The sequence below is a fragment of the Pezoporus wallicus genome, unplaced genomic scaffold (genome assembly GCF_028554395.1).
Source record: "Pezoporus wallicus isolate ANWC-B61680 ecotype Strahan unplaced genomic scaffold, APGP_CSIRO_Pwel_v1 scaffold_6885, whole genome shotgun sequence".
Classification (NCBI taxonomy): domain Eukaryota; kingdom Metazoa; phylum Chordata; class Aves; order Psittaciformes; family Psittacidae; genus Pezoporus; species Pezoporus wallicus.
This window is the reverse complement of record NW_026638858.1, coordinates 70,098-97,463: the sequence shown is the minus strand read 5'-3', so window position 1 is coordinate 97,463 and position 27,366 is coordinate 70,098. Positions and strand designations below refer to the sequence as shown.

Sequence of the window (27,366 nt, the reverse complement as noted above, 5' to 3'; positions counted from 1 at the left end):
AGCTGTATTTCACTTTACAGCGACATCTTTTGGAGGCCAGGGTTTTGCATATCACAGGAAGCCTTAGTGTGCAACTCTGTGCTGTGCTTTAAAATAAAAATCTTTCAAGAAGTATATGAGATCTCTATGGAAATCTGGATTTATTTTTATGTAAAGCCCAAAGTATTGTCCAGGGAAACAAATTTTCTATTATTTTTGCATTTTGTAACATAATCTAGTAACTGATGCGTATTTCTAGATAGAGCGTTATTTCTGGAGACCAAAACATGTCAGAAAGAAAATAAATATATGGAGAGACTGGTGTTTAAATTGTGATGAATGTACTATTTATTTTGGTGAGTGGGTTTGATGCAATGTTAAAGTGTTAGTGTGTAAATAAGGGTGCTTCTAGTTTTAGCCAATGATTATTTTTTTTTTCCTTTGGGGATATCATTTGTGCACAATGTCTTTTTGCACAATGTCTTTTTACACAATGTGACAAATCAGGTTAAAAACTCTTACATGGCTTAACTGTTTTCTGGTGCTGTCAAAGTGTACACTTTTGCACACACCAAATGCATATAAGTTTTGCAGAGTATGTATACAATAAATTACAGGCATTAAACATTTTACTGCTATTTCTCACTGGTTTACTTTATGGAAGAGTTTTCAGAATTCTTCTCTGCTGGTTTCTTCTGTCATGTACAACAGCCTTAGGCTGAATGTTCTCCGAGAATTGTTATCTTGTTCTCACGCAGCCAGCAAGAATGTATGAAAAATTAATGGAGTCACTTAAGCATTCAGAAAAGATCTGAAAATCATTGACATCTCCTGCAGTTCAGGCTTGTGACACAATATATATTTGGAGGTATATGTGTGTATTAGCATTCTAAAACACAAGTGTACCAATTGCCTGTAATCTTTTCCATTGGGGTGTGGTGTTTCATCCTGTAGCTTCACCAAGGAGTGTCCTCCTCAGATTCTCTTATTCCTGTGTAAAGATTCTGAACCTTCTATGGAACAGTTTACTGCTTCAGTGGGTGGAGGTAAATACCACTGACTGTTCTGATTAGTTAGTGCTGTGACCCACTTCCGAATAGATAAATGAATGCACATCAAAGAGAGCCCATCTGCGGTTCCTTTGAAACAGCAACACTTGCACTCTCTTGTGATATAAAAAAAAAAACAACAAAAAAAACCAAAACACTACTTTTAAGTTATGTTGCAAATCAGCATTTAGTCAGTGTCCTGTGACTACCTTGTTTTGAAGGCATGAAGTCTCGCCTTCTTTAGAAATGCCTGGTATGAAATTCCCTTCATTTTTAATGTATCTTAAATAGCTGTAGGCAGTCATTATCACTCATTATTTCAAAGCAAATATATTCTGTTCAGGTAAAGGGTGATTCTACACTGTTACTTGAATCCAGCCATTAAAGCTGTACTTCTCTAGGAATCAGTAAATTTTACGCAGGTTTGGGGGGAAGGTGAGGAGGTGAAATACAGGTTTCTGTTATTTGAGAGCAACTTCTTGTTGTAATTTATTTGAAATCACATTTTTAGTTCCACAGGGCAGAACTGCTGGTTAGCCATCCCATAGACTGCCTTTTCTTACCACTTGAAAAGAATATGGAAGCGTTTCATTTTTCCATGCACCTATGGATCCAAAAAGCCTGACATACTGTGCCCCACATACTTGTGGAGTGAAATCGGAGACGGAAGAGATTCCTGAAGTAATATAACATGTCAGTAGTTTAGTCCTGACTTCCCTGTCCGCAATGGATGAACAGTTTTGTTTTCACAAATCATGTTTAATTTGCTTTGGGGACCTTCATGGGAGTCTTGGGTTTTGCCTATATCCTTTTTCCTGGAAAAATTATAATTTTTTTTTTTTGCTTTGCTTTTTGCATGCTGAATGCAGATTCTCTCCAGTTTCTCAGTGTTCCTCAGCTGAGGAAAGGCAAGTATCCAATGTCGTCTCCTCTCATATTGTCTGTGTGAGAGCTGATGGCAATTGACAACTTAAAGAGAATTGAGAGCTTCCATAATTTTGTTTTGTTTTTCCCTTGTTAAAGGAATGGGCTTGATTCTGACTTAAAAAATGCTGTGTAGTGTTCAAGGTTTATATAGTGCACTCAATAACTATGAGTGCAAAAGGAGGTTTTTGAATGCCTGTTTATTTAATCTCTTTTGTGGGCTCCCTCATGAGAGGTAAGTAGCTTCCTTGAATGATACAGCTAAGGATATATTATGTTTGATGCAGATTTGTCCTCACCTGCCTATCACAATAACTTCTTCCTGTCGGCTTCTTCCAGCTGTTGTGTTGCACAAATGCTCTGTGGTTGCTCAACACATCCAGTATGCCATGAGATGTGTCCAGGCAAAGAAGTGGTGTACATGTTAGAGCATTGCATCTGTCAATTGGCCTGCTGCTCTGCAGTTGATAAAGTACTCTGCTTATCATTGGTTTTGCACAGGATAGGCACTAATGTGACACAATCCACTTTACCTGGGTCTTGATTTCTAAGGAATGTGCCAGAAGTCTATTTTTGAGACCTCTACAGTGGTGTCAAATGTGACCGTAACTGATGGGTGGGCAGGCAGCTCGGTCATATAAGGTGACTCTTCAGAGTTCATGCAGAGTGATGTGCTGCTGTTAACAACCCTCTTCCCCCACCCCAAATGAGTGAACCAGCAAAGCCTTTATTAACCTGGCTTGTTTGCTAGCTGCGCATACAAAAAGAATGTGGTGATGGCAGTGTTTAGTCTGTGATGGGGCCCAGGGCTAAGGGGAGCCTTGTTTGTGAGCGGTGTGTGAGTTAATTTTTCCTGCAGGTTTCAGCATCTGTTTTGTGGGAGAGTATTTGCTGCTGTATGCAGTTGGCAATGAGGTCTGATGTACATCAAAACTGCTGGTTTATATCCAGCTTTGACTGGTTGGTGCTTTTGAATTGATAGTTATAATGTATAAAATGGTCATGGTATAGTTCACACATGCAGGTGACTTAATGGTTGTTCAGAACAAAGGTAAACACTGACATTAATAATGTTTTTGTGATATTTCCAAACCTGAAGCCAGTTTGGGGTTTGTGAGGAAACTGGCTCCTGCCATTTGTTTTGCAGTTAGTCTTCATTTATTGCTCAAACGTCAGCATCTGTGACAATCACTCAAGCATATTTCAGAAGTGCAAATTTTGCCCATTGCATTTAATATTTGTATGTTCAAATTGTAATTTTCATTCCATTACTCACTACTTGATTTGGACAAATTATAATATTGTATTATTTTCTCCACTGGAAACAATTCTTTGAAATGCTTCCTAAATCATAGTTTCAGGTTATTTAGGACCTTTTTCCCTTGGCTTTGCTCTAAGCTCACCTACCTACAGATAGAGGGTGCCCACAGTAGGCAGAAGAATGAGACTAGTATTTAGAGTATGGAAGTTTAAGACAGTAAAAATGATGCTGTTTTATGTGGAACTGAATAAAACTTAAAAGCCACACTGTAGAACTTGCTCCATGTTCCATGAGATGGTCATTTTATTTTACCTTCTCCCTTAGCACCTGAGAAACTGCAGCCTATTTTCTGTATAATTAAGCCATCTTTTCTACCATGTCTCAAAGAAAACATCTGAGAGGACCAATACTCCTGGCATAATGCTATATTTTTCAATACATAGGGTGAGCTTTTATGGAGAGCAGAGTTATAATAAAATATGAGGTGAGTGTATTGCTTGACAAATTCCCACTTGGAGAATTTTCTCTAGCTTGTTTGGTAAGAACATACAAAATGCTATGACCTCGTTTGGAAGAACACAGCATTGCCAGTTGAACTGGCTTTACCAGTTTGTGTTGAAAGTGCTGATAGGCACGTGAAAGCTTTTCTAGAGCAAAGACAGTGTTTGATAATACATGACTTGATCCTTGTAAATGGATGGACTCTCAACACCCTTAAACAAACCAGCAGTAGTTTGGTGCAGGCTCTATTGGAGGTAAAGGCCTGAACCATAGCTGGGCCAAGAACTCCTCTAAGAAACCCACAACTGGGGCAGAGTGACCCAGTGAGCATCACTGTGATGTGTACAAGCTTGAAACACTGATTATACGATTAACACAAGAATAGTGGTTAGTATTTCCAAGGCTCATTTATCAAGGAAAAAAGAAAGCTGTGGCTACAGAGGGTCTCATGCATACCTTTCCCATTGTATGCAATTTGACTACAAGCCAACCGCTTTATCGCACGGCATGGCAGCCTTCTTGGAGCTCTCCCTGTGCTAGGCAGCTTGGCTGTATGGTAGTGATCTCTCCTTGAGCTCAAGGTTGCAAATTTCTTACTGAGACTGGAATATCTTTCCTACTCAAGGCAGAGACCCCTTACTAGCAGCAGGTCCTCAGTAAGTTGCTTGACAGCATGCTAAATTAATGCTGATTAAATCCATGTAGTCAATTCCTTTAGACATAAACTGTTGTCCAAGGCTGAGACTAAGATTAGACCTAGCTGCACCTAAGCTCCATGAGTTCAGAAAGCAGGGGGGTCTACTCTGAACCTCATGACTCAACGGAAGGGTCTCCCTTACACTTTTGTTTCTTTGGTCTCTGTGTAAATCATTCGAAATTGATTCTAATTTGACTCTGTTAAGTCTCACTTCTACACATTCGTATCAAAATCATTTTTGCTGATACATTCAACAGTGATTCTTTAAGTGACCTAAACCACTCATTCTGCAAGAAACTGGCATAGTCATCAGGATTCACAACATCCTGAAAGCTAAGCTAAGCTTCATATTTTTACGACTAGAAATTATAAAACCCAGAATTCACATTGAATCAAAGATATGTTAGTCAGAACTATGGCCAATAGACAAATAGAATAAAAGAATGAATCTTTTAATCACAGATTAAAATTTAGTATGTCCAGTAAAGGACATCTCATTACTGCCTTTCTTGGTGTAGATGGTGTAAGGCAAGGTGTGTTTAAGACTGTACTTACCAGAACATCCTCACTGCTCATAGAGCTATTGGTATCTCTCTATCTGGCCATGTTCAACTTCAGCACTATCCTGAGTGCTTCTGGCTTGCCTTGTCCTGCTTTGGCTGATTGAAGTGAGTAAACATACACAGGTGAAGTAAACAACCAGCAGAAAATAGCTTCAGAAATAACTGTTGTACTACTGGCTTCCTCCTTGGTTAATACCTGGGAGGTGCTGGGGGAGGGAATAAGAGATACAGCTTCAGAGATATTAAAGATAACTTTAGTAACAAAAGCTAGAGATCAAGTAATGTGGGGGAGAGGAACTACTGGAGGACCAGTACAGGGTGGTATGTGGCATGGGAAGGCAGCTGTGTAGCCAGAGTATTAGCCTGATAGCAATATATTTAATTCTCTAGAGATTAGTTGGCATTAAGATCTGTTAATTTAATATGGAATTATTTATTGCAAATGACATTCAGAGAAGATTTTGAGCCAGAGGGCACAGGTACAGAAGAGTTTGAACAATGAATACTAAGAAATGTGGCTCTGTAGTTTGGGTGTGGGCTTAGTTAAGGGTGACCTCTCAGCCTTGCACAGAAAAGGTATTAGCATTCTCATTCTTGAGATGATAGTGGTGTAAAACTACCAAGGGTATGTTGTTACTGTTCTGGTTTCTATGATTATTTTGGTTATGTATGCACATAAAGATTTTTAAAAGTGTTTTCAAGCACCTAACCTACCAATAACCTATTAATAAATATCTATCAGACTTTCCCAGTTATTTTTACTGTAAAATGGGGAGAAATTAAAATTCTAAATGCTTAAGATTAAAAAATATAAAAGAACTGATGTGTTGTCAAACATTAGTCTGTGCTAGGATCTCTGTGAAACAAAAATTATGTTAAAATTGTCTCTTAGAAGGGTTTAGATAAGTGTTTGTGTAGATCATTCTGTAACGAGTCATAGCATTCACTATGCTTCAGTCCTTGAAAATTCATTAGGCTGCAGAGTCTGTAGGAGGCATGGTGAAGGCTGCTGTCATGGCTTGTGTCTCAGACCAGAGTTCTTGGGGTCCAAGTAAAGCTTTAATTTCCTGTTCCTCCTACCACAAAACTGAAGTCGCTCAGAATACTTTCCCCTGTTTACAGATGGTCTCTACACAGCAACCACCACCCCAGAGAACACAGTGTGTGAGGTTGTACTGCTGACAGTCCCCAAGACAAACTCTCTCCCTCCCTTCTTCAGGTTAAGGGCTCCTCTGAGCTGGTGGAGTTAGGGACACAGGACTTCGGATGCTGCTGGCCTCACATATACAGTGCAGAGTAGGGCCAGGGTGCTGCTGGTGTTTCATGTATGCTGCCCCGCAAACACTCTCCTGGAGGTCAACAGCTCCTTCACAAAAAAGGTCTAGGAGTGATAGGACCAAGCAAAGTGAGACCACCAGGAAAGAGGAAAGGTGTTCTTCACTGTATTTCCTATTCAGTCAGTGGTAAGTCTGGCATTATACCCCATGTCTCACTCATTCAAGAGGTCTCATAACCCTTTCCCCCTTGCCCTGGGATTCACAAAGCCCCAGCTGTCATTTGCTAGGAGCTGAGTGTCACCAGGCTATTTCCAGCACTCCCACTGTTCCTGCAGCCAGCAGACACTGTCCTTCAAAATGCCAGGCTATGGTTTCTACTTCTGAATGAGCTTTCACAGCCCTGAATACAAGGCACTGTTGTGAATTCACCTAGCTGGGATTGTCAAGTGAAAGAAAACCCAATATGTAATAGTCCTAGCATCCTATAGCTGGAAAAGGTGAGGTCAGTGCTCCTTCTTTAAGCTAAGTTGGTTTTTAGTATCTCTTTCCTGCAACTTAGTTGCACTGAACGTGAGCAGCTGGAAACTAAAGTATCTCTCCGCATGATACATCAGCTTCTGATATTAAGAGCATCATGTCTGCTTGAGCAATATGTAAAAATAATCTGATGCTGATTCATTGGGAAAGCTCAAAGGGCCGGAAAGATCCTCACAGAGGATCTTGTGCAAATCATTGTAAGTCTGCTGAACGACAGCAACTTATTGTGGCAGAGGGGAGGTGCTCCAGTCCTCTGATCTTCATGGCTTTCCTCTGGACTTGCTCAAGCAGTCAGAGATCAACATTGATCGTTGATTGCAACTCTTTGATAACCCTGACCCACAAGGTCTCAGTCTGTTCTGTTATGTCAGTTTTCCGGTAGGCTGTGGGGCTAGGGCTGGCATTTATCTCCATTTACACAGCTGAACCCATTGTGTTTTCCGCTGAAGTGGTCATCGGACTTGCACAGCCCCCTGGCCAGAAGGCAATTTTTACTGTGTGTTAGGCTTAAAGGGGGGCTTAAAAAAAAAAACCACGAGGTAGATTAACGTAGGGAAAGAAGTTAATTCCAGATTTTTATTTACTTATTTTCTTTATTTATTTATTTTCCTTGAAGAATGTGTATGAGTTCCTAAGGAAGGACTTTCCGCGTCTTTCCCCCGCTGCTCACCTAGAGCAGGCAGGGGAGGGCCGCGGGCGCGAGCGTCCCGCGCAAGGGCTGCTGGGAGCCGGGCTCGGGCAGCCGCCGCCGCCGCCGCCGCCATGGCGTTCTCGGAGGAGGCGCTGCGGAAGCAGCTGGCCAAGGTGCGCGTGCCCGGGCGGGGAGGGGGCGCGCGAGCCCCGGCGGCCGCTGAGGCGGCGCGGCAAGGGGGAGGAGGGGGTGTGCGGAAGATGGCGTCTCGCCTGAAGCAGGAGAGGCCGGGGTGTGCGACGCGGGCGTGGGAAATGCTATGCTTGGCGGCACGCCGTCAGTGACACTTCCCGCGAGTCGGAAAATGAGGCGCTGGGAGGGACGGGCAGAGCGGAGGGGGGTCATCAGCAGCCGTGTCGTCTTTAGTTTCGTGGTCATCGCATGTAGAAGGCTTCAGTCCCGCTCAGGGTACAAGGAGAGATGGAGCTGTTCAGCCTGAAGAAGGGAAGGCTCCGGGGAGACCTTGGAGCAGTTGCCAGTGCACCCCCCTAAAGGGCGCCTACAAGAAATCTGGAGAGGATCTTTTTACAAGGGCGCATAGGACAAGGGGTAATGACTTAAAATTGAAGGAGGATATATTTAGATTAGATTTTAGGAAGAAGTTCTTCCCTGTGAGGGTGGTGAGGCGAAGTGGTGAGGCCATGGCACAGGTTGCCCAGACAAGCTGTGGCTTCGCAATCCCTGGCAGTGCTCAAGGCAGGGCTTGGAGCAGCCTGGTCTAGTGGAAGGTGTCCGTGGCCATGGCAGGGGGTTGGAACTGGATGAGCTTTCAGATCCCTTCCGACCCAAATCATTCATTGGTTCTGTGATTTACATTCACTTACTGCAGCTGTTTAAATTTCTACTGTGTATAATTTTATTCCTGTGGTTCAGGACACAGTAACATGTGTGATGTGCTGCATGCGACTGAAACTTCACTCTATAGGAAGTTATTAATTTACTGGGGGGGGGGGGGGGGAGGGTGACAATCCCTGTGTTAATATCTTCACGATTTATAAATACAGATTAATTTTCACAGCATCCATCTGAGGTAAAGATGTTTTAATTTCAATGTGAGAAACTGAGGTATGTGTATTTAAAAAATTTTAGATGCAAAGTGAGAAAGGTCAGTATCTGACTCACCTTAGAAGTCTTCTCATCCTTAGAAAAGAACTAAATATTTAATAGGAATGTCTCATTTTACATTACAAATAAAAAAGGGGGTCAGCTGGGGGAAAGATGGCTTTGATTTCACAACCAGCTGTATTGACCTAAATGTATTAAATTTAAATTGCATAGACTTTCCTAACTTAGGCACTTTTGGTTATTTCTTTTTACTGCTTGACTTCGCAGTACCCCGTAAGACTGAACAGGGAGAAGCTAACTAAAAGGTGCTTCTTTTCAGCAGCTTTGTGTTTTCTTCCAAGAAGCAGAAAATAATCATGCCATCCACCTAGCTGTGGTATTGCTGTGGCTTCTGGTGGGGTGCCTTACTGCAGAGGTTAAAGATTTTAGCTGCTACTTTGTGACAAGCATTGCAGTGCAGTGGACAGATCTTTAAGCCACTCTCAGGCTGCAGTTGTGTTTGCTTAGGCAAGGGCTACAGGGCATCTCCGGACTTCCTTAATCGAGAAGTAAATGCCCTAACCTAGAAAACATTCTTCATACCTTTCAGATGTGGGAGGATGCAAAATCTCTTGGAAGTTCAGGTATTGGACTGGCTGGGGACAGGCTAAATAAAGTAGGAGTGATTCATGAGTGCTGATAATTACTTTTAAGATCACATTTCAAGCACTGGTACTTCAGTTAATCTGTAGGCAGGTTTTCTGCAGGCAGGAAAGAGAGATGTGTTATTTTGTTGGAATTTTCTCAGCTCTCAAGGACAGTTTAAACATGTAAAAAAATTCCCATAGGCTAATGACTTACACTTAATATGTCTGTGGAAATAGACCTTATGAAACTAGTAACTGTGTCAGTAATAAGGTGGCGTCTTTTTTCTAACAGGTTTATATTTTTATATTGTTTTTAATTATTGACTGCAGAGGAGACTGAATTTATTAGGCTTCTGCTCATACATCTGTAAAGGGGAAGAAATGCTATATAAGGAGTGATGCTCAGAATTTGAGCTCTATTGTAGCACCGGCAGACTTGTGCTACCTTTAAATCTATTTCTTTTTTTTTTATATATATATTTTTTTAAATTTATTTCACACCAAAACTATTTATAATCTGCAAGTAATTGTTACCTGCCCTTCTTGTGTTTCTACCTTCTCTTGGTTCCTTTCCCGTATCTCTGGTAATGAAAGAAGCTTTTGAAGTTCAGCATTTTTTTCTCTCCCTTCCCAGTACAAGTTCAGAGACCTGACCATAGAAGAACTGAAGAATGTTAATAAGGCGTACCCAAACTTCACGTTCTCCATGAACGCATACAGTAAGAAGTGATACGGTTACTTTGAACTAATTATGGAGATTCTTAGTTGCCATAAATTTAGGCCGTGTATAATAGAATCTAAATAGTGTTAATACCTTTCATTGTGTTCCAGTCTTTATTTTGACTTGCAGTAAAATTTCTTACACCATGTGACCCTTTTTGAAAGTTCTCCCAAGAATGCATACAAGTAAAAAAATGAAGCAACTCATTCACTAAATTTAATTTTATTTTAACTTGTCAGTAATTATAGAAGATTGATATTCTTTCAAATTCTTTCTATGTAACAGCATTTTTCCCTTATCTCATGATTGTACTGAAAGCATTTTGATGTCTTTAGCTTATCAGGCATAACTTTCAGAATCCCTCAGCCTGAGTGAAAGTCACCAGAATTACCCAGGACAAGGATGTTCAGACATCAAACTGATGATGTGCTTAGTTGTACCATTATTACTATTTTTTAAAATAGCATTTTTATTTTCAGCCTTCAAGGATGGATCACAGAAGGACCTTTTGAATTTTAGTGGTACTGTTCCAGTGAAATATGGTAAGATAAATCAAATATAATCTCTTTACAAGTTATGAACCTAAATATAAAGTATGTTGGGTACTGCCTCTTAACAATACACTGTGCAGCTTCATTAAAAATGGCTGTAAAGGATTTTGGATGAATTGGCAGAAGCCACTTCTACTGCAAGTGCCTTCATGCACACACAGATGCTGAAATAAGGCACTATTAATTAAATGAGTCAACTAACTATTAAAAAAAATCATGTCCTTTGAGACTGTTTAGGCAAACTTTTTGGTTCTAATGAAGATTGCATGAACTCTACAAACCCTATGCTTGTACAGGCAGTGTCCAAAAATAGCTAGTAGGTAATTCTTTATTTTTTAACTTAAAGCCTTTGAAGTCTGAGATAAAGTTCTTGGTAGATGCCTCTTTGCACCAGTTGTTGAGTCCTAAAATAAGTACAAAATGAGTAGCTGTAAGAGATTTCTTTGCCCAGAAAAGGAGACACGTTAGATAGATAGAATAGGCTGATACAATACTCTGGGAAGCAAAACAACTATGAAGCCTTATATTAAGAAACACACAATAGTAGCACATTAAGTTGATCCAGACAAGTCTGTTCCTATTAACTAGCCAGAGTAACAAACACTTTCCAGTGTGAATCTGGAAAGTGATCCATCAGGCTTTTTCATTTTATTACGAACTGTGAATCACATGCACACATGCCTGGTTTTTAGTGCCTCTTCTCAATGCAGAAGCTAGTAATGGCTTTTATTTTGTGTTTAACAGGTAATTCTTATAACATACCTATTTGTCTGTGGATTCTGGATTCTCATCCCTTTGCTCCCCCCATTTGCTTCTTGAAGCCAACTGTGAACATGGGCATTTCAGTAGGAAAGCATGTTGATGCTCATGGCAGGATTTATTTGCCCTACCTGCAAAACTGGAGCCATGTAAGAGGTGGAGTGGCTGACAGGGGAGGGGGAAGTACTTGGAAATAATGAACAGTATCTTATGGAGATCAATGGGGAAGAGTAGGTAGGGTTCAGGGCTTTTTGTTTTCTGTATTTTTTTTGATAACCTTAATTATGTAATGATTCTGCAAAGAGAAGCAGAATATTATGCTCTCTTTCAGACAGTCTAAAGCAATTGTAAAGAAATTTAAAGTGATTGTAAGGAAAATTATTTTAAGCTGAGGAAAAGAGGACTGACTTTATTACAAAGCAATGTAAGCCTCTGTTTCTATGAATAGTAAGTAATAATATTACGTCAGTTGAGTGACCCTCAAGAAAGTTCAGTGGAAGTTTCTGTCTTTTGTGTATGTCTCAGCAGAACTCTGAAATGTTAGCATAGAGATTCAAAAGCCAGTGCCGTTCCTAAATGATTTTATGCTCTGTATTAAATAACTTACATAAATGTGACTGCCATGCCAGGCCAGTAAAAATTGTTTAATGAATGCTAGTTTTCTGAAATGGATGTGACATATTTCACATTATTGTTATAGAATGGAAACTTTTACTGATTTCTACTGTGTGATTTGCCCAAAAGAGGATTGAATTGTCAAAGCTCCAGACAGCTAAGCTTGTCTGAGAAGACTGAACGATCCTGCCTGGAGCTATGATTTGTCCCATTTATAATATTGGATGTGGCTATATCAAGGGCTTCCATATGTTCGTGGGTGCTTTCAAAAACTAGTTGCACTAATAATTTAAATTTTATAATTCCTTTTTGTTAAATTCCTTTTAATCTATACTCCTGTTTGGAAATTACCTTCTTGTAGAGTAGTGCTTTTTTTCCCTTAAGTGTTTATGTGTTAAGGGTGTCAAGATTTATAATTTGAATAAATTTTGTATAGTTAGGATCTTTATGAACTCCTGCTGGTTACAGCTGCTACCACTCCACGGAATAGCTACTCAACTGTTTTGTCTTCTGTATTGCTATATTTCAGCCTAAATCAACTGTCATTGGATTAATCAGGGAAATGATTGCAAAATTTGAGGAAGAGCTCCCTTTGTATTCACTGTCATCTTCTGATGCAGCTAGGCAATCGGAACTTCTCTCCTACATTGCAAAGATTACTGAAGGTGCGGATGTTTTCATATATTTGTTAGTAATGTTCTTACACAGTGTATGCTTTGTGTATTGTTATTAGTTGATATCACCAAGATTCCTACGCAATTTTAATATCTGAGGTTTTAGTGTTTGCATGTCCATAGTGCTTGGTATTTTCTTTGTATAATCAAAAGTGCTTATTTTTGAACAGAGAGCTCAGATTCTCTTCATTTGAGTAAGCAGCTCATTTTGCATTTAAGCTTACTGAAAAATTCTGTAGACTTGGTACTACTCATTTCCTGGAAATTACTGCAGCAAAACTCAATATGAGATGTTGTGTAAGAGAAACGTGATTTTATTATAAACAAGTTGATTTTACCAAATCATAATCATTCATTCTCTCAGATCTCATTCACTCATACTCTCACATCCACAGTCATAAGCCCTGAGACCCGTCTGACCACAGTCACTGGTGTGCAACACTAAGGACAAGGAGTGCTGGCTGTTGAGTCCATATCATGTCTCTTGGGTTCTTCTTGTTCAGTGGTGACAAGTTGATTTTGGACTTGACTTTTATACCCTTCAGGAGTGGATGCCATTTGGCATTTTTGCCTCATTACTTTATCTCACCCATTGTAAGTCTTGGGCAAAATTCCAGATTTTCACAGTTCTCGTGTTTTCTTTATATGGGTATTTTATGGGTCTAGTCCTGTTGTTTTTCATCCTGACACATTTTCTTTAGTTCAGTGTTTTCTTCTTCCTTCTTTTAGTGAAATCATGATGGTGATCTGTGGCACCTAGTGCAAACTTTCCCCTTAAACCCTTTCCTGCTATTTCTTCTGATAATTGTATACACACACATGCTTGTGAGCACACATGCATGTCCACACAATTCACATTGCTAGGCAATCAATGTTTCTGTTACAAATCTCTCTGCCTTATACTCAGAATTGTTGTGTTACCAGTAACATTGGCTAAAGAATCTCAGATCATTGTATTTTAATCAAATTCCATTTTCCATCAAATTCCAGTCTCTCTCACTCCCCCCCTTCCCCCCTGCTCCTGCTTCCGGAGGGATGGGGAGGAGTAAGAGAGAGACTGCATGGTTCTGATTTACAGCTGGGCTTAAACGACGACACATGTCTTTTCAAAATATGAGATTTTTTACAAATGTTATGACTGTGGTATATATTCACACCTGTAACAGTAGCAAAGGGAGTATTGTTTGTATGGTCTTAGTGCCTAGCTTCTTGGTGTTGTTATGCTCGTATTTTCTACTTGGTGAAAAAAAACATTCTTATCCAGAGAGGAATATTTGTGTTTTACACCTTGCAAGTTGTGATTAATTTTCTGTGGTCACACTTGACCACTATTTTGAAAAAGTTTATGTAATTTGGTTTAACTCTGGCACAACTATGATCCTTTAAGAAGCAGCAATGCTTGTATTGATACAGTGTAGACCAGTACTAAAGTCTGTGGTTTTCTTTTAATTGTAGGAGAAACTGACTTGAAATCAAAGAGTAAAATTGGTGGAGGCAAAAATGAAGGATGTATTAACAAAATTACTATTGTTGGAGCTGGAGAACTTGGCATTGCATGTGTGCTAGCAGTTGCAGCAAAGGTATGTAATTATTATAAATAGCAACAGCCCTAATTAATAGACAGGTTTCAGTTTAGTTCTTAGTGTCTGACTCATAGAAATAACTCAGCAGTTTCAATAACTTGTAAGCCATGTGACTGCTTCTCTCATTTGCCTCATCAGTTAACTCAGGGACACACAGAAGTGTTGGTTTCTGCCCCGTTTTCTCAGTCACCTTTTAAATACAAAAGGTTGAATATTGAATTCACATATTTTGAAAATTTTTACTTAAAGTAAAAATTACTTGCCTAAGTAGTAGCCTCTTACCATCAGGATCTTCCAGTCCCCTGGAAAAGGATAGTCTCTAGATGGTCTGCACTTCATTGTGGCTGTATGCTCAGAGACATCAGTAACACCAACATTTAGAACTTCCCATAGATGGTTTTGTGAGGTTTTTGTTTGTTTCATAATAAGTTATTTTGCAATTAAACTCACTAAACTGAATTGTTTCTTTTGTGATTTGGCAGTAATTTTGATCAGCAGTTTTGTTTATTATATACACAGTACAACAAACACTGGAATTGGAGCAACACAGGGTTATGTTCCTTACCCCTATAAGAACAAAATTTTGTTTATTGTTCATCTGCATTACTTTTATTAATACAGGGTAGTGCAAACAAGGTGGTTCTTTTGGATCTTTCTGAAGGTGCAGCAAAAGGAGGAACCATGGACTTGGACATCTTTGCTTTGCCAAACGTGGAGATCAGCAAAGGTATTAGATGTTGTTTCTGTAATGGGAACAAATATGTACTGTGTGTGGTTGTGCTCATTTTAATGAGAGCAGGACACCTGGGGAGATACAGAGATTCTGGCGTATAGGCCATCTTTTTAAACTTAGGATGTGCTTTTTCCATAGCTTCTTACTTTTCTTCTTCTTTTCAGGGTAGAATTGTTAAGAGAAGGCTCAGCAAAGCTTGCATCACTTTTATTTCAGGCTTTTTTCATTCTGTTTATAGAGGTAGAGGTATGTGAGTCTGTACTTCCAAGGTAAGAGGCTAATACTGAAATTGGACTCGTGCAGACAAATAGAGAAGCCAAGCTATTACTTAGAATCATAGAATCATAGAATAGTTAGGGTTGGAAAGGACCTTAAGGTCATCTAGTTCCAACCCCCCTTCCATGGGCAGGGACACCTCACACTAAACCATATCACCCAAGGCCTCGTCCAACCTGGTCTTGAACACTGCCAGGGATGGAGCATTCACAACCTCCCTGGGCAACCTATTCCAGTGCCTCACCACCCTAACAGGAAAGAATTTCCTCCTTATATCCAATCTAAACTTCCCCTGGTTCAGTTTTAACCCGTTACCCCTTGTGCTGTCACTACAGTCCCTAATGAAGAGTCCCTCCCCAGCATCCCTATAGGCCCCCTTCAGATACTGGAAGGCTGCTATGAGGTCTCCACGCAGCCTTCTCTTCTCCAGGCTGAACAGCCCCAACTTCCTCAGCCTGTCTTCATACGGGAGGTGCTCCAGTCCCCTGATCATCCTCATGGCCCTCCTCTGGACTTGTTCCAACAGTTCCATGTCTTTTTTATGTTGAGGACACCAGAACTGCACACAATACTCCACCTGAGGTTTCACAAGAGCAGAGTAAAGGGGCAGGGTCACCCCCTTCGACCTGCTGGTCACACTCCTTTTGATGCAGCCCAGGATATGGTTGGCTTTCTGGGCTGCAAGTGCACACTGCTGGCTCATCTTCATTTTCTCATCAACCAACACCCCCAAGTCTTTCTCCGCAGGGCTGCTCTGAATCTCTTCCCTGCCCAACCTGTAGCTGTGCCTGGGATTGCTCCAACCCAGGTGTAGGACCTTGCACTTGTTATGGTTAAACTTCATAAGGTTGGCATCAGCCCACCTCACAAGTGTGTCGAGGTCCCTCTGGATGGCATTTCTTCAGAGCCATAAGTAGAGAGAGGGAAGGAAGGGGTATGCAAGTATGTGTGTGCTGAGCAATCAGAGGTAGCTGTGAGAGCAGTGTTTTTAAGGCTAGTAAGTAAAGGTAAATTTCAAAGTGCTACTTTGCTAGATTGATGGTCATTAAGCATGTACATGGCCAATAGTTCTTAATCACCATCATTGCATATTCAAACAATTAGTTCTTAACAATCTTGTCCTCAGCTGTGAGTGTACAACTCAAGTCAATACCATGTCTCCATAACTAGTGGTGGTGGCTAGTCTTAGATGGTCTTAGTAACAGAGGTTGAGGTGCTGTGGCTCAAAAGCTCTTCCACAGGGAAAGCTGGAACTGAATTGAGCAACTTCACCATTCTTCCTCACTTGTGTGTTGTGGTTTTATGTCCTTGTGCCCTCTGCAAGATGAATTTATTTTTTTTTTCCCCTGTGCTTCTGATGTGCTTTTTCTTATTTTGGAGACAGGGACTTGTTCTGGTTTCACCAAGCATCTTAGCTGCTTATTCCACACCTGTCATTGCCTGCTCTACATTCTTTCATCTGTTTTGCAGGTTTTACTGCTAGCACATTTTTTTCCTGAACCCTGCTTGTGTAACTGTTCCACAAATCTCTGCGCCTTTGTAATTACCTATTATATATTTACATTTGGGTAGAAAAAGCTTGTTGCTAGCTGTGCTGTTAGTAGTGTTAAAATACTACAAAATGCTTAAACAGTCACCTGTTATTTTAGTATGCTTACATCTAGTCTTGGGGCAAAGTGATATTAATTATATCCTGCTTAGTATGCTTCCAATATGTTTCCAGTGCAGTAGGCCTCTGCTTTAGCTTCAGGTGGTTTCAGAAGTGGTGTGACAGTCAAATTACATTGTTACTGTGCCCAAGCTGATCACCTATGTGGTACTTAGATATTCAGTTACCCCCTCAAGGTGTTGCTGAAAGTTGGGAGACTAAAACTCCTTAATTACCAATGTAGCATTAAGAAGCAGGCACTTCTTTATTGCAGCGCTTGGTGGGATTTCCACAAATCAAGCACACCCAATGCCGATTTCACCATTACAATTATAATAATCTGCTGTGTCATTCTCTTCTGTTACTATGCTTGCATGGAGGAAGGGTCTTCACCTGGGCAAGGGTGTTCTTAATCTGTGGGTGTGTTTTTTAGTATTATAATAAAGGCAGTTTACTTCAGGACACCTTAAAAGTAAGTTTTGTTGCCAAGTTTCAGATAACTCATCCTGTATACAATAGACCCTAGGTGCTCTGGTTATGGTCTAGAGAGTATAAGGACTAAGCCTAACATGTTAGAGAGAATAGGGATTTCAAGCAATGCAGCATCCGATTTCAAGCAGAACAGCAACCCATGCTAACATAAGGCTAACCTAAATCAAGATGTTCCTATAGCTAACTGTTTCACAAACAAACACAAAATATAAAAAGATTCAGTAAAAGTTAAGATAATCTGTAACAAAGACAGTTTTGACTTAAGAATTTCTTCAACAAATATGGTTGTGTCTTTTCTTGAGCTAATAAATACATGCATTTTACTTAAATAGACTTTTGGAACAGTTTTTATGATTGTCTACATGTCCTTGCTTAAGCTATAAAATTAAAAAAAAATAAATATAGAAACCTCAGATACACTAAGGCTTTCCCCTTATTTAAAAATTGGTATAAAAATGGAGACTTTTCATGGATGATTTTTCATGGGTAATTTTGTTGTTGGGTTGGTTTTTTTTTCTTTTCTTGCCAATACTTGGAAAACCATATCTGTCAACCCTGTATAGATGTTTTCTGGTCTCTGTTCTGTAGCCCTCGACAAATTGCAGTCTGCTATCTTTGTTTGCCAGCTATGACATGGGAAAGTAGTTCTGCAGGAAATCTGTGTTTTACAGGTGCTGTGGAAGCACCCAAAATTCCACATTGAAGGATATGGGGGCAAACAGGACATGAAGAAGACCTAACTAAGCTGGATGCTGCAGTTTAGCCTTCAGGACACCTCTCTCTTTTGCCTCCAAAACTTGGTAGAATTACATAAATTTTAAAAACCTATTTTCTTTATATTTTCAGATTTTTCTGCTTCGGCTGATTCAAAAGTTGTGGTACTTACAGTTAATTCTCTGGGTAATGCTCAAACTTATCTTGATGTCATACAAAGCAATGTGGATTTGTTCAGAGGAATTATTCCAGCAATATCACACTACAGTCAGAACACTGTTCTCCTTGTTGCTTCTCATCCAGGTATATTGGTACTTCACCTAATGTTCTATCCCTCAGCTGGCTTTTTCTTTTGGCCATTTAAAAATGTTGCTGCTGAATACACCCAGCAGTCAAAAATTCTTGCTACTCTGAAAGATGTTTTCATTTTCACCTTTGAGCAGGACTCTGAGGGTTTTTTTCTTTACTGTTACCAAGATAAAAGAAAATAGTGTACTTTGAGTAAAAGGTATGTATTTCTGTGTGTTTCTGTGCCTAGTTTCAACATGAGTGTATCTACAAAATTAGCATCCATTGGGTGTTTTCTTGTCAGTTGTGAGTTTTACGTATATGTTTCTCCTGTGTAGTAAGGATAAATGCATGTATGTTACATGCCATACATGATCACACACACAGAATACTGATGTCCATAATACAGTGTTGATAGTAAATATCACATCTATGTTTTCGTGGAAAGTTTAAATCTGTTGCACCAGTGACACTGTGAACTAAGGCAAAGCAAAAATGCTACCTAAAATAAATGTGAGCATCTCTGTCCTGTAAACACACTGAAGACAGCCCTTCTCTATATCTCAAGTGCTTCTTGCCCTTCCTATCATTTAAATCTGTGAAGATGGAAAAGAGATGCCAAATGTAAAGAAATTAAATACTGTCTGAATTAAATTTAGAAGCATGTGAGATTTTTGGTAAAGGAAGTGTGATGACTCATTCTGAAGTTCCATTGGACTGTTCTTTAAGCTTTATTTAGGCTGTGAATTTTGTTCACCTCTTCCCCACCTGACTTGGTGGTTTAGGTTGAAATAAACTACTGATATGTCCTTACATGCTCACACCTTTTCTAAAGTAAATTTGGTCCTGAGTTTTGGGGAATTGTGAGTCATAGTTCACAGTTGTGTTGAATTTTGAGTGGTCTTTCATTGTCAACCTATTTTTCTTTTTCACATACAGTTGAAGTAATGACATATGTATCATGGAAGCTGAGTGGGTTTCCCAAAAACAGAGTTATTGGAGTAGGTGCTAACCTAGATACTGAGAGATTTCAGAATATACTGGCAAACCTTTTGAAAGCGCAGGTATTGGCAAAAGATGCTTGGATCATTGGTGAACAAGGGGAAGACAAAGGTAAAGTGATACTTTATATAATGTCCTGGCAGTGCTTAAGTAATTGAGTAATAAATGAATAACTGAGAAAAGCAATGCAGGTGGTCATAAGCAGGGTGGTAGATATTCATAATAATGGTTCCAAATAATGCAGTTTTGGTGTGTGCCCAAGACTGTGCACCTGGAGTGGTAGCAAAAGTATTTGACACTCGTCATAGTTAAAAAAAAGAAGATAATACAACCTCAAATGCTTTTTATTTGGTAAAACAATACAGGTTAGAGGTACTGAGAAAAGAAGGACATGTAGTATAATACATGGTAGGTTGCTGCTCATGTAGGAATTATTACATATTACTTCATCTTTTAAGCAAGTCTCTGGCCAGGTGCTGCTATGGAGTTTATTTCAGCAGCCCTGGGAGCCTTAGAAGGTTGTTAGCTATATTTGGGTTGTTGTGCAAGAAGGACAGTGTGGAAAGCTTGAATTTATTACTAGTATGATTATTTTTTTTTTATTCTCACCTTACCTGGTACCTATTTTAGTCACCGCTTAGATGTGCATTTAAATATTGTTTCTATTTAGTACCAGCGTGGACCAGTTGTAATTTAGCTGCAGCTCAAGCAGAAGGAATGGCTGCTCATAGCTCAAGGGAAACAGTGGCTAACAGGTAACACCATTACAATCTCAATTCTTCGCATTTAGGCACTTGGTGTTTGCAGAGGCTTTTTCCTCAGCTCTTTATGAAGAGGAGGAAGTTTCCCCTAAAATGTTCACATATTGAGTCTACAGGAATTTGTAGGTCTGGGTGTTACTCACTTTCAGATATGTGTATAAGGCCACTCTTTTTCTGAAATTCTTAATAATGTTGTACCTGTGATGATCTAAGGACAAGACAAGCTTTGTAGAATATACACTAAAAATATGAGAGCTGCCAGATCAATCATGTGTGGGGTTTTAAAGTAATTCTTCATTCTCTTCTGTTGTTTTCCAAACCAGAAATCATGTTTTTATAGTACACTTTACTTGATATGGTGCCTTAATCTGTCTATTGAATTTTACACATAAACCAGATAGGAACAATTAAAATCTAAGCATCATGTTTTTCTCCTTTTCCTGATTTATATAGAGCTATGGAAGTTCTAAAGGGAAAAGGTCAGAGATCTTGGTCTGTTGGGCTCTCGGTTGCTGATTTGACTGACAGTATACTGAAAGATAAAAGAAAGGTTCATTCTGTATCAACTCTGGCAAAGGTAAATGTGTTATATCTTTTGGTTGGCACTAAAATTTTATTATTTATACTGGATATGACTATTAATTTTAGCAGCACAGACATCTCACTTAAAGAGGTGTTCTGAAGTAGCACTACTGCTGTTACTTTCTTCCAACAACAGTTTTCAAATTCCAGTCCAAAAATGAACAAAAGTCAATTATTGTGTTAATCTGAAACCAATATAAAAAGTGGATTATTCTCCAAAAGATACAAGACTCCAGTGGGGAAATATTCAAAGTTGCTGACCAGCTCTCCCAGAATAGCTGGATTAGGTAAATGAAGAGAAATGTGTGTGTTGCAGTCTCCCAGTGCGCTCAGTATTGAATGTAGACTTGTCCAGGGGCCAGAAGAGCTCAGTATCTTTTATGAAAGTATAAAATGCATTTTCTGCCAATATTTTATTTGACCAGCTTTGAAGTGGCTGGTTTTTTACTCACTGATACTTTATATTGAGAAGATCATGAAGCTACATTTATCTTCAAACAAAGTTCTGTCTATAATTTTAAGTTTATCCTGAGAGGCTTCATTAAAGCATGAAGTCATTTCATGTAAGGAAAGTAAATCCCATGTAGAAACATGTACTTGTCACTTCTATTTACAGGCTTCACAAGGGTGATTTGCAGGTCCCGGTGCAGGGAAATTGAGCAGGCTGCTTATTGCATTGAGTACAGAGATATACCTAATTTCATCATTATGCTTTCAAGTAGTGTTTTTAATAATTTATGAATTATTAATTTACGAATTATAAATGCAAATACAGAGGAGTAACAAGTCTCTTAAACTGCAGAGTAAGTACAGAATGTAAAATTTCCCACACAGATCCTAAGAAGAAACAAAATTTGCAGTGTAAACTTGAATTACAGGGATATAAGTTCAGTGAAGGTTCTCACAGAATGCATATGGGATCAATAACTGAAAAACGTTCCCTGGACAGCGTTCTCTGGCTGCATTTTTAAATTTCATCTGTGAAGTCCTGAAAGAACTAGTGATACTGTCCTAGCAAGCATCCCTGCTTCTTCTACCTAACAAACTGGTTAAACAGGTTTTTGTAGGATAAACTTTGCCTGCAATATAGAGGTCTGCTTTACCTGTATTATGAAACTCCTCCAAATGTAGCATGGTTCAAGATTTTTTTTTTATCTGTACAATAATATTTTACAGTTTCTATTCAGTAGCCTATTGCACAGGATTTAAAATAACTCACGTGACCTATATAAAAACATGCCACATGATGGAATATCCTTGCATAAGTAAAATCAATTTATTCGATGTAGTTCCATGCTTCAGGCAAAGCTGAAACTAAGTAACTGTTTGACAGTGTACTTTGCATGTTGTTTCAGGGATGCTGCAATATAAACAGTGAAGTATTCTTAAGTCTGCCATGTGTTCTTGGAACCAATGGGATGATTGAAATGGTCAAACTAGAAGAAGATCCACTAGTGCAAGAGAAACTGCAGAGCACTGCAGGATCAATTAATGACCTTCAGCAGCAACTGAAACTGTAAGCAAGTGCAAGGGAAGCCACAGTGTCTGCTTGCAGAAGTCAAAGATTAGCTAGATGGAAAGAGTTGCTTGGTATATATGGATTTCTATGTAGAACAAGGTGTTTTTTTACTGTCAAAAAATGCTTTCTCACTTTTGATTTAAATTATTTAATACTGCGCAGTAATTGCTTATTTGAAAAGTGCACTTTTGGTAGCCAAAATGAGGAGGGTAATGTGGAAAAATGTTTTACCTAAATTCAGGTGACTTCTGCCTGTGGTTTTTTGTTGCTGATTATAGCCTGGTTCTTAGGTTATTCTTAGCTGTTTGCACCTCATTAGGAGACATCCTAGGAGTGGGGCTTACCCAGCTCTGCAGAAACTCCAGAGAGCAGATCCCACCAGAACTCTTCCTCCTGGTATTTAAGTGCTTCACTACGGGCACATTTAGAACATGGTCATACTCCAGGTCTTCAGGACACTCAGAGATGCAGTTTGATAGCTCAATCTTCCATGCCTATTGCTCTTATGTGGACTCCTGCTTGCTACTAAGGGATAAAAAGGTAAAAGCATGACATTAACAATACCCTTCAAACCTGAAATATTGGATATGAATTTCTGTTTAATGATGTCTGAGATTTTGTGATCATGATTTGTTTGCTGTTATTTTGGGAGGAAGTTCAGAGCACTAAAGTGTCTGCAGTTCTTGGTACGTACAACACACCCTGTGTAGCACTGGAACAGGTGCTCTTCCTGAGCAGGAGGAACAGGGGGTGGACTTCAAATAAAGATTAAAATTCTGGCAGTTAAGTAATGCAGAAGTATCTGTGAGCTCAGGCCTTCATCCCAAGCCAGCTGATGTCAGTAGGCTTTACATCAGCCCAAGGAGAATACAACTGCTTGAGATGGGAAGAGAACCTGCAACTCAGGGGAAACCAAGTATGAAGTGAAAAAGCAGGATGTGGATTTTTAGGTATATCAAAGAGCACATGTTTTTCAGATGAAAGGTTTATTGGGCTCTAACCTCTTGATTTGCTGCACTGGTAAAATACTATATTCATCCTAACCATACCTCAGCACTACACTGCAGGCAGAGGAGGCATGTGAGCTCCGCTTCTGCTGTGGGCAGTGTAGAAACTTCATTCCACATCTGTGTCTTGAGGGCTGACTGGTTAAATACTGATGAAGCTTTCTAAGCTCACGCAGTATCTGTGTCAGTGCAAAATCTATTCCTTAGTGCCTTCCAGTTGTGTCTCACAGAAAGCCAGCCTTACACAGAATTCTGAGTTACACTGATTTCTGAATTAAGATAAAAATATAAAAAGAACCCTTAAATAATTCAGATTTCTTTTTTTCATTGAATACTCAAATTTCCTCTTTGTGGTGGGCACTGATATGACAAAATTAGTGATGGATACAGCTGGCCAACTTTGCTGCTATATTATATATTCCAATACAACAGCTGGACTTTGGGGGCTGTTTTTTAATCTCTTCAGAAAAAAAAACAGCACAAAATAATGTGCTTATGTTGTTCTTTGAGATGTTTTTAATATGCTGACCATTTATTCTCATGTGAATAGTCAGGGTGTTTTGTTTATTTGGGGGCGTTTTATTACTACTTTTCATCATAAAAAGCTCTAAACTGTTTCAGGTATGTTTTTTAGCTCGATGCTTCTGTCCTGGCTTGTTAGTCGTGTTTATATTGAAAAGCAACCGAAGGGCCCCAGCACTTTCCCTTCTCGCATGGAATGAATTCCCAGAAACACTTTTTTACAATAAACCGCCCTTCAGACCCCTGTTCCGTGCACTGTTTTCGGTACCCCGACTGACCCTCAGGTGCCGGTACCTCCCGCCGCTGGCGCCCGCCACCCTCTGACCCGTCGCAGAACTGTCGTCACGGCCGGGCGGAAGTGGGGTCGCTGCCGGAAGCAGGTTCTTGGGCGCTTCCTGTTTTTATGTAGAGGGCGGCTAGGCTGGGCCGGGCCGGGACGGTGGGGTGTGTGGCGGCGGCGGCGGCACCACCACCGGGAGCGGAGGCTGGGTGGAGGAGGGACCGGCCGCCATGGCGGTCTCCGAGAGCCAGCTCAAGAAAATGCTCGCCAAGGTAATGGCGCTTCCGCGGGCACGGAGAGCCCCCTACCAGCCCCACATGCTCGGTTCGGTGGCTGCAGGCGTCTCCTCCCCCCCCCCCCCCCCGCCCGGGTCCGTCGGGCGGGGTGGCCGCTGGGTCGAGCCGGCGGCAGCCTCAGCCCGGGGGCTGGGCGGAGGGGAGAAGGGTCTTGTCCGCGGCCTGATGCGGACCGTCCGCGGTGTTCGGTGATGGCCTCGTGTCTCCTGCGGCCTCTGCGCTGGCCTCGGGAGCGGTCGGGTCTCTTTAACCATTCTCCTCAGCACGGGTAGTTACGGACACTCGCGAGACTGCGAGGAGCTCCGGGGTAGTCGCATCGGCGGCCGGACCGAGCAGTGTAAAATGGTTGTGTGCAGCCGCCTGGAAACTGTAAATTGAGTTAGTTTGTAAAGGGAAGTATGGTGCACCGAAATCTCGGATATACTGTTACTTGTAGTCCTGTGAAACTTTAGTTCTGGGTTAGGATGTTACCAGTAAAAGCTAAGTAGAAACCGTTTGCCTAGCTGGGGCTGTCATACAGTGAAGTGGATCAGAACTACAGTGTGGTTGTAGGGCTATAGGGCACCATGTGTGTTCACTGCTCAAATGTAGGTGGAAGGCAAGTTCAACTTCACTGACAAGGATGAAGATGGGCTTTTTTGTCGTCCTTGTTTAAAGAACCAAGAAAATTTCTTGAAAGGTAAATCATTAGTCACTGATTCATACAGAGCCAAGCAGTGATGTGTCAAGCTTCAGGTGAAAACAGGGCTATGGCCAGCAGCCTGAAATGAAAATCCCTATGGCTGAATATCTATGGGGAGTTATGGTTTTGGTTGGAGGAATTCTTTTAACAACAGTTAATTATCACATTTGCACAACTTTAAAATGAAATACATAGATGAGGATCTGATGAAATCTGAAGAAGCTGTATTAAGTGGTCTTTCACCTCCATGGAATCATAAACAGATTTTTTCATCAGTTTGAAAATGAGTGCTAAATACTAACTTGGTATCAGCAAATGACATTGTCAGTATAGTTGTATATACCTGACTTCCCTAAATGAATTACTGCCATGCGCAGAAGAAACAGGATTGAAGATAGTCCCGTGTCCTCTTTTCCCAATGCTTGCCCGTTTTATACCTCCATCTGACTTTCTCTAGGCACGTCCAAAATACAGTGTATGTAATAGCTGAAGAAAAATGAAATTACTGTTTCTCTGTTTTTCAGTAATAGTTACATTTTCTGTTCTATAGCAGCTTACTGATATTTCCAATATTAAATATTGCAGTGTGTGAGATAACAAAAGACTTAAGCCCTAGTTTGGGTGAACATTAGCGTTTAAATTCAACTTCAGGTATTTATTTGCTGTTTGGTCCTGATAAGCTTCATCACTCTGTGATCTGTTCCTGACATGTAAAATGAGGAGGATACTTTGCCATCTGAGAATGGAGGAGGATAAAAAATTTAGAAATTAAGAATTTAAATTAATTGGGTTTAGTTACCTTTGTAGAGATCACTGAGATCTTTTATTTTCCAAAGAGATTTTGACACGTCTTGGAAATGCACGACTACTTACTATATGAACACATGAAAAAGATTGTCTTATTATATACTGTAGTACTCTTTAGAATGGAAAAGAGAAATAAGCACAAAATAGTATCCTTTGTGCTTTAAATAATAAAAACAAAATTAGAAAAGCCATCATTCTTATTAGGAAAAATGTCTTCATATGTCATTTTAATATACAGAACTTCAGTCTTCTATGGTTATTTGGATCAAAGTACTGAAATTAATAGCTGATGTAGCACTTGATTTTGCTTGTGGCGGTAGCTGGGATCTTACAAGCTTATCTCTACTTTCATAGTTTTAAGAATATTAAGCTTTTAATTTTGAGGTGTTTGACCTAATTTTTAAAAGCACCTCAGATAATTAAATCTGTGTTGTATCAGCCCTAACAGCCACCACTCACCAGACTCTCAGTATGTTGGCTGAGCAGGGAGACACTGTTTTGTCTATTCCTTGAATACAGTGACTTGAGACTCTTGTGCAGATGTTAACATCTGTGTGCTTTGGGCATGGGATGTATCACCATGTGGACTCTTTGTCTTCCTACCATGGTTGAATGAAAGGATGCTGTCAGTGTTCCTTAAGACATCTAAAGATTGTAAATTTTTTATTTTTTTTTAACTTCATCACAATAAAACCACTGTCAAGAGACTATATTTCTGCTTTTCTTTTTAGTGGTGGTTACCAGGAAGAATGGCCATAAGGTTAAAGAGCTGCACTGCTTGGTGAACCAGCTCTCTGCTGGCCAGGAGCATGCCCTTTATTGTCTGTGGATTATAGTTCTGAGGTTGTTAAATTCTGTAGTAGTGTGTCTGGTTTACTGAACTTCTGTGCTATGAGTTACTCCCTGCTCCTGATTAAAGGGAAGGAGTGAAACCAGTATTATGACAGATAATATCGTGCCTTGAAATGTCTGCTCTCTAGTTGATAAAATACTGATCAATGACTGATAAACACTGTGATGCTCTGCAAAGTTCTATGGAAGATACCTATGCAGTTCAGATCCTAGACATCTGCGTATCAGGAATATTGGAAACACCACTGTATTTGTTTGGAGGTGCAGGGATTTATTTTATTTTTTTTTTAGATCCACATACATCTCTTAATACTGCTGGTTGCGGTAGAATGTGAATGAAAATGCTTTCCCCCAATCGCTTGATGTATGAATCATCATTTAAGACTAAAAGCACCTTGACACCTTGTTAAAGTTCAGTAAGTTACATAGGCAGTGTTCAGTTAAGTAATGTAGAAAAATAAATTCGTATTCCAAAAGAAGAGGGGAAAGGTATGTCCATATGTCAATGTAAACTCTCATAAGTCCAGTCTGTTGGGTAAAATAAATTTTCAGTGTAATTTATTTTCTTTTAATCTAAAGTGATTCTGTGTTTTGTTTTCCAGTACAAGTATAGAGACCTAACTATACAGGAGACAACCAGTGTTATTACTCAGTACAAGGACCTCAAACCTGTCATGGATTCATATGGTTAGTCTGTGCAATGAGAAAATTTTTATTATTGAATTGTTGATGGTTTAGATATGTTTGGTAGGTTTTGTGGGGAAAAAGCAGATTAAAACTAGAAAGCATAATTTGTTTCTCTTCTTGATTATCAATATTTCCTTAAAAACAC

At 39.9% G+C, this 27,366-nt stretch overlaps 2 protein-coding genes across 5 annotated transcripts in view; both read left to right on the top strand.

Annotated features, from left to right (window-relative positions):
* The first annotated feature begins 453 nt into the window (after positions 1 to 453).
* Positions 454 to 27,217, top strand: UEVLD (UEV and lactate/malate dehyrogenase domains). Of its 4 annotated transcripts, none has more exons than XM_057412740.1 (13): positions 454 to 847; positions 9,805 to 9,889; positions 10,371 to 10,433; positions 11,187 to 11,350; positions 12,346 to 12,481; positions 13,946 to 14,070; positions 14,695 to 14,800; positions 18,069 to 18,239; positions 19,164 to 19,337; positions 19,897 to 19,981; positions 20,441 to 20,564; positions 21,925 to 22,085; positions 27,137 to 27,217. In XM_057412740.1, the coding sequence occupies exons 2-13, from the start codon at positions 9,877 to 9,879 to the stop codon at positions 27,153 to 27,155; spliced, it is 1,341 nt and encodes a 446-aa protein (XP_057268723.1). In that variant the 5' UTR covers positions 454 to 847; positions 9,805 to 9,876; the 3' UTR covers positions 27,156 to 27,217. The 4 variants fall into 4 exon arrangements, with proteins under 4 accessions (XP_057268723.1, XP_057268721.1, XP_057268724.1 ...); XM_057412738.1 differs by lacking the exon at positions 454 to 847 and adding an exon at positions 7,538 to 7,592; XM_057412739.1 differs by lacking the exon at positions 454 to 847 and adding an exon at positions 8,451 to 8,509.
* TSG101 (tumor susceptibility 101) overlaps positions 24,057 to 27,366 on the top strand; it is an 18,827-nt gene continuing 15,517 nt past the window's right edge. The window contains exons 1-2 of the mRNA XM_057412742.1: positions 24,057 to 24,169; positions 27,137 to 27,221. Coding sequence (XP_057268725.1) covers positions 24,128 to 24,169; positions 27,137 to 27,221 — 127 coding nt within the window. The 5' untranslated portion in view covers positions 24,057 to 24,127. The remainder of the gene's footprint in view (positions 24,170 to 27,136; positions 27,222 to 27,366) is intronic.

What these genes read in the sequence shown, in the direction of transcription:
- UEVLD (XM_057412738.1), top strand. Translation starts at nt 7,551, where the DNA reads ATGGCGTTCTCGGAGGAGGCGCTGCGGAAGCAGCTGGCCAAG. An exon ending in TGCGGAAGCAGCTGGCCAAG is followed by an intron (nt 7,593 to 9,804) that starts GTGCGCGTGCCC and finishes CTCCCTTCCCAG; the next exon opens with TACAAGTTCAGAGACCTGAC. An exon ending in AGGGAAACAGTGGCTAACAG is followed by an intron (nt 19,982 to 20,440) that starts GTAACACCATTA and finishes TGATTTATATAG; the next exon opens with AGCTATGGAAGTTCTAAAGG.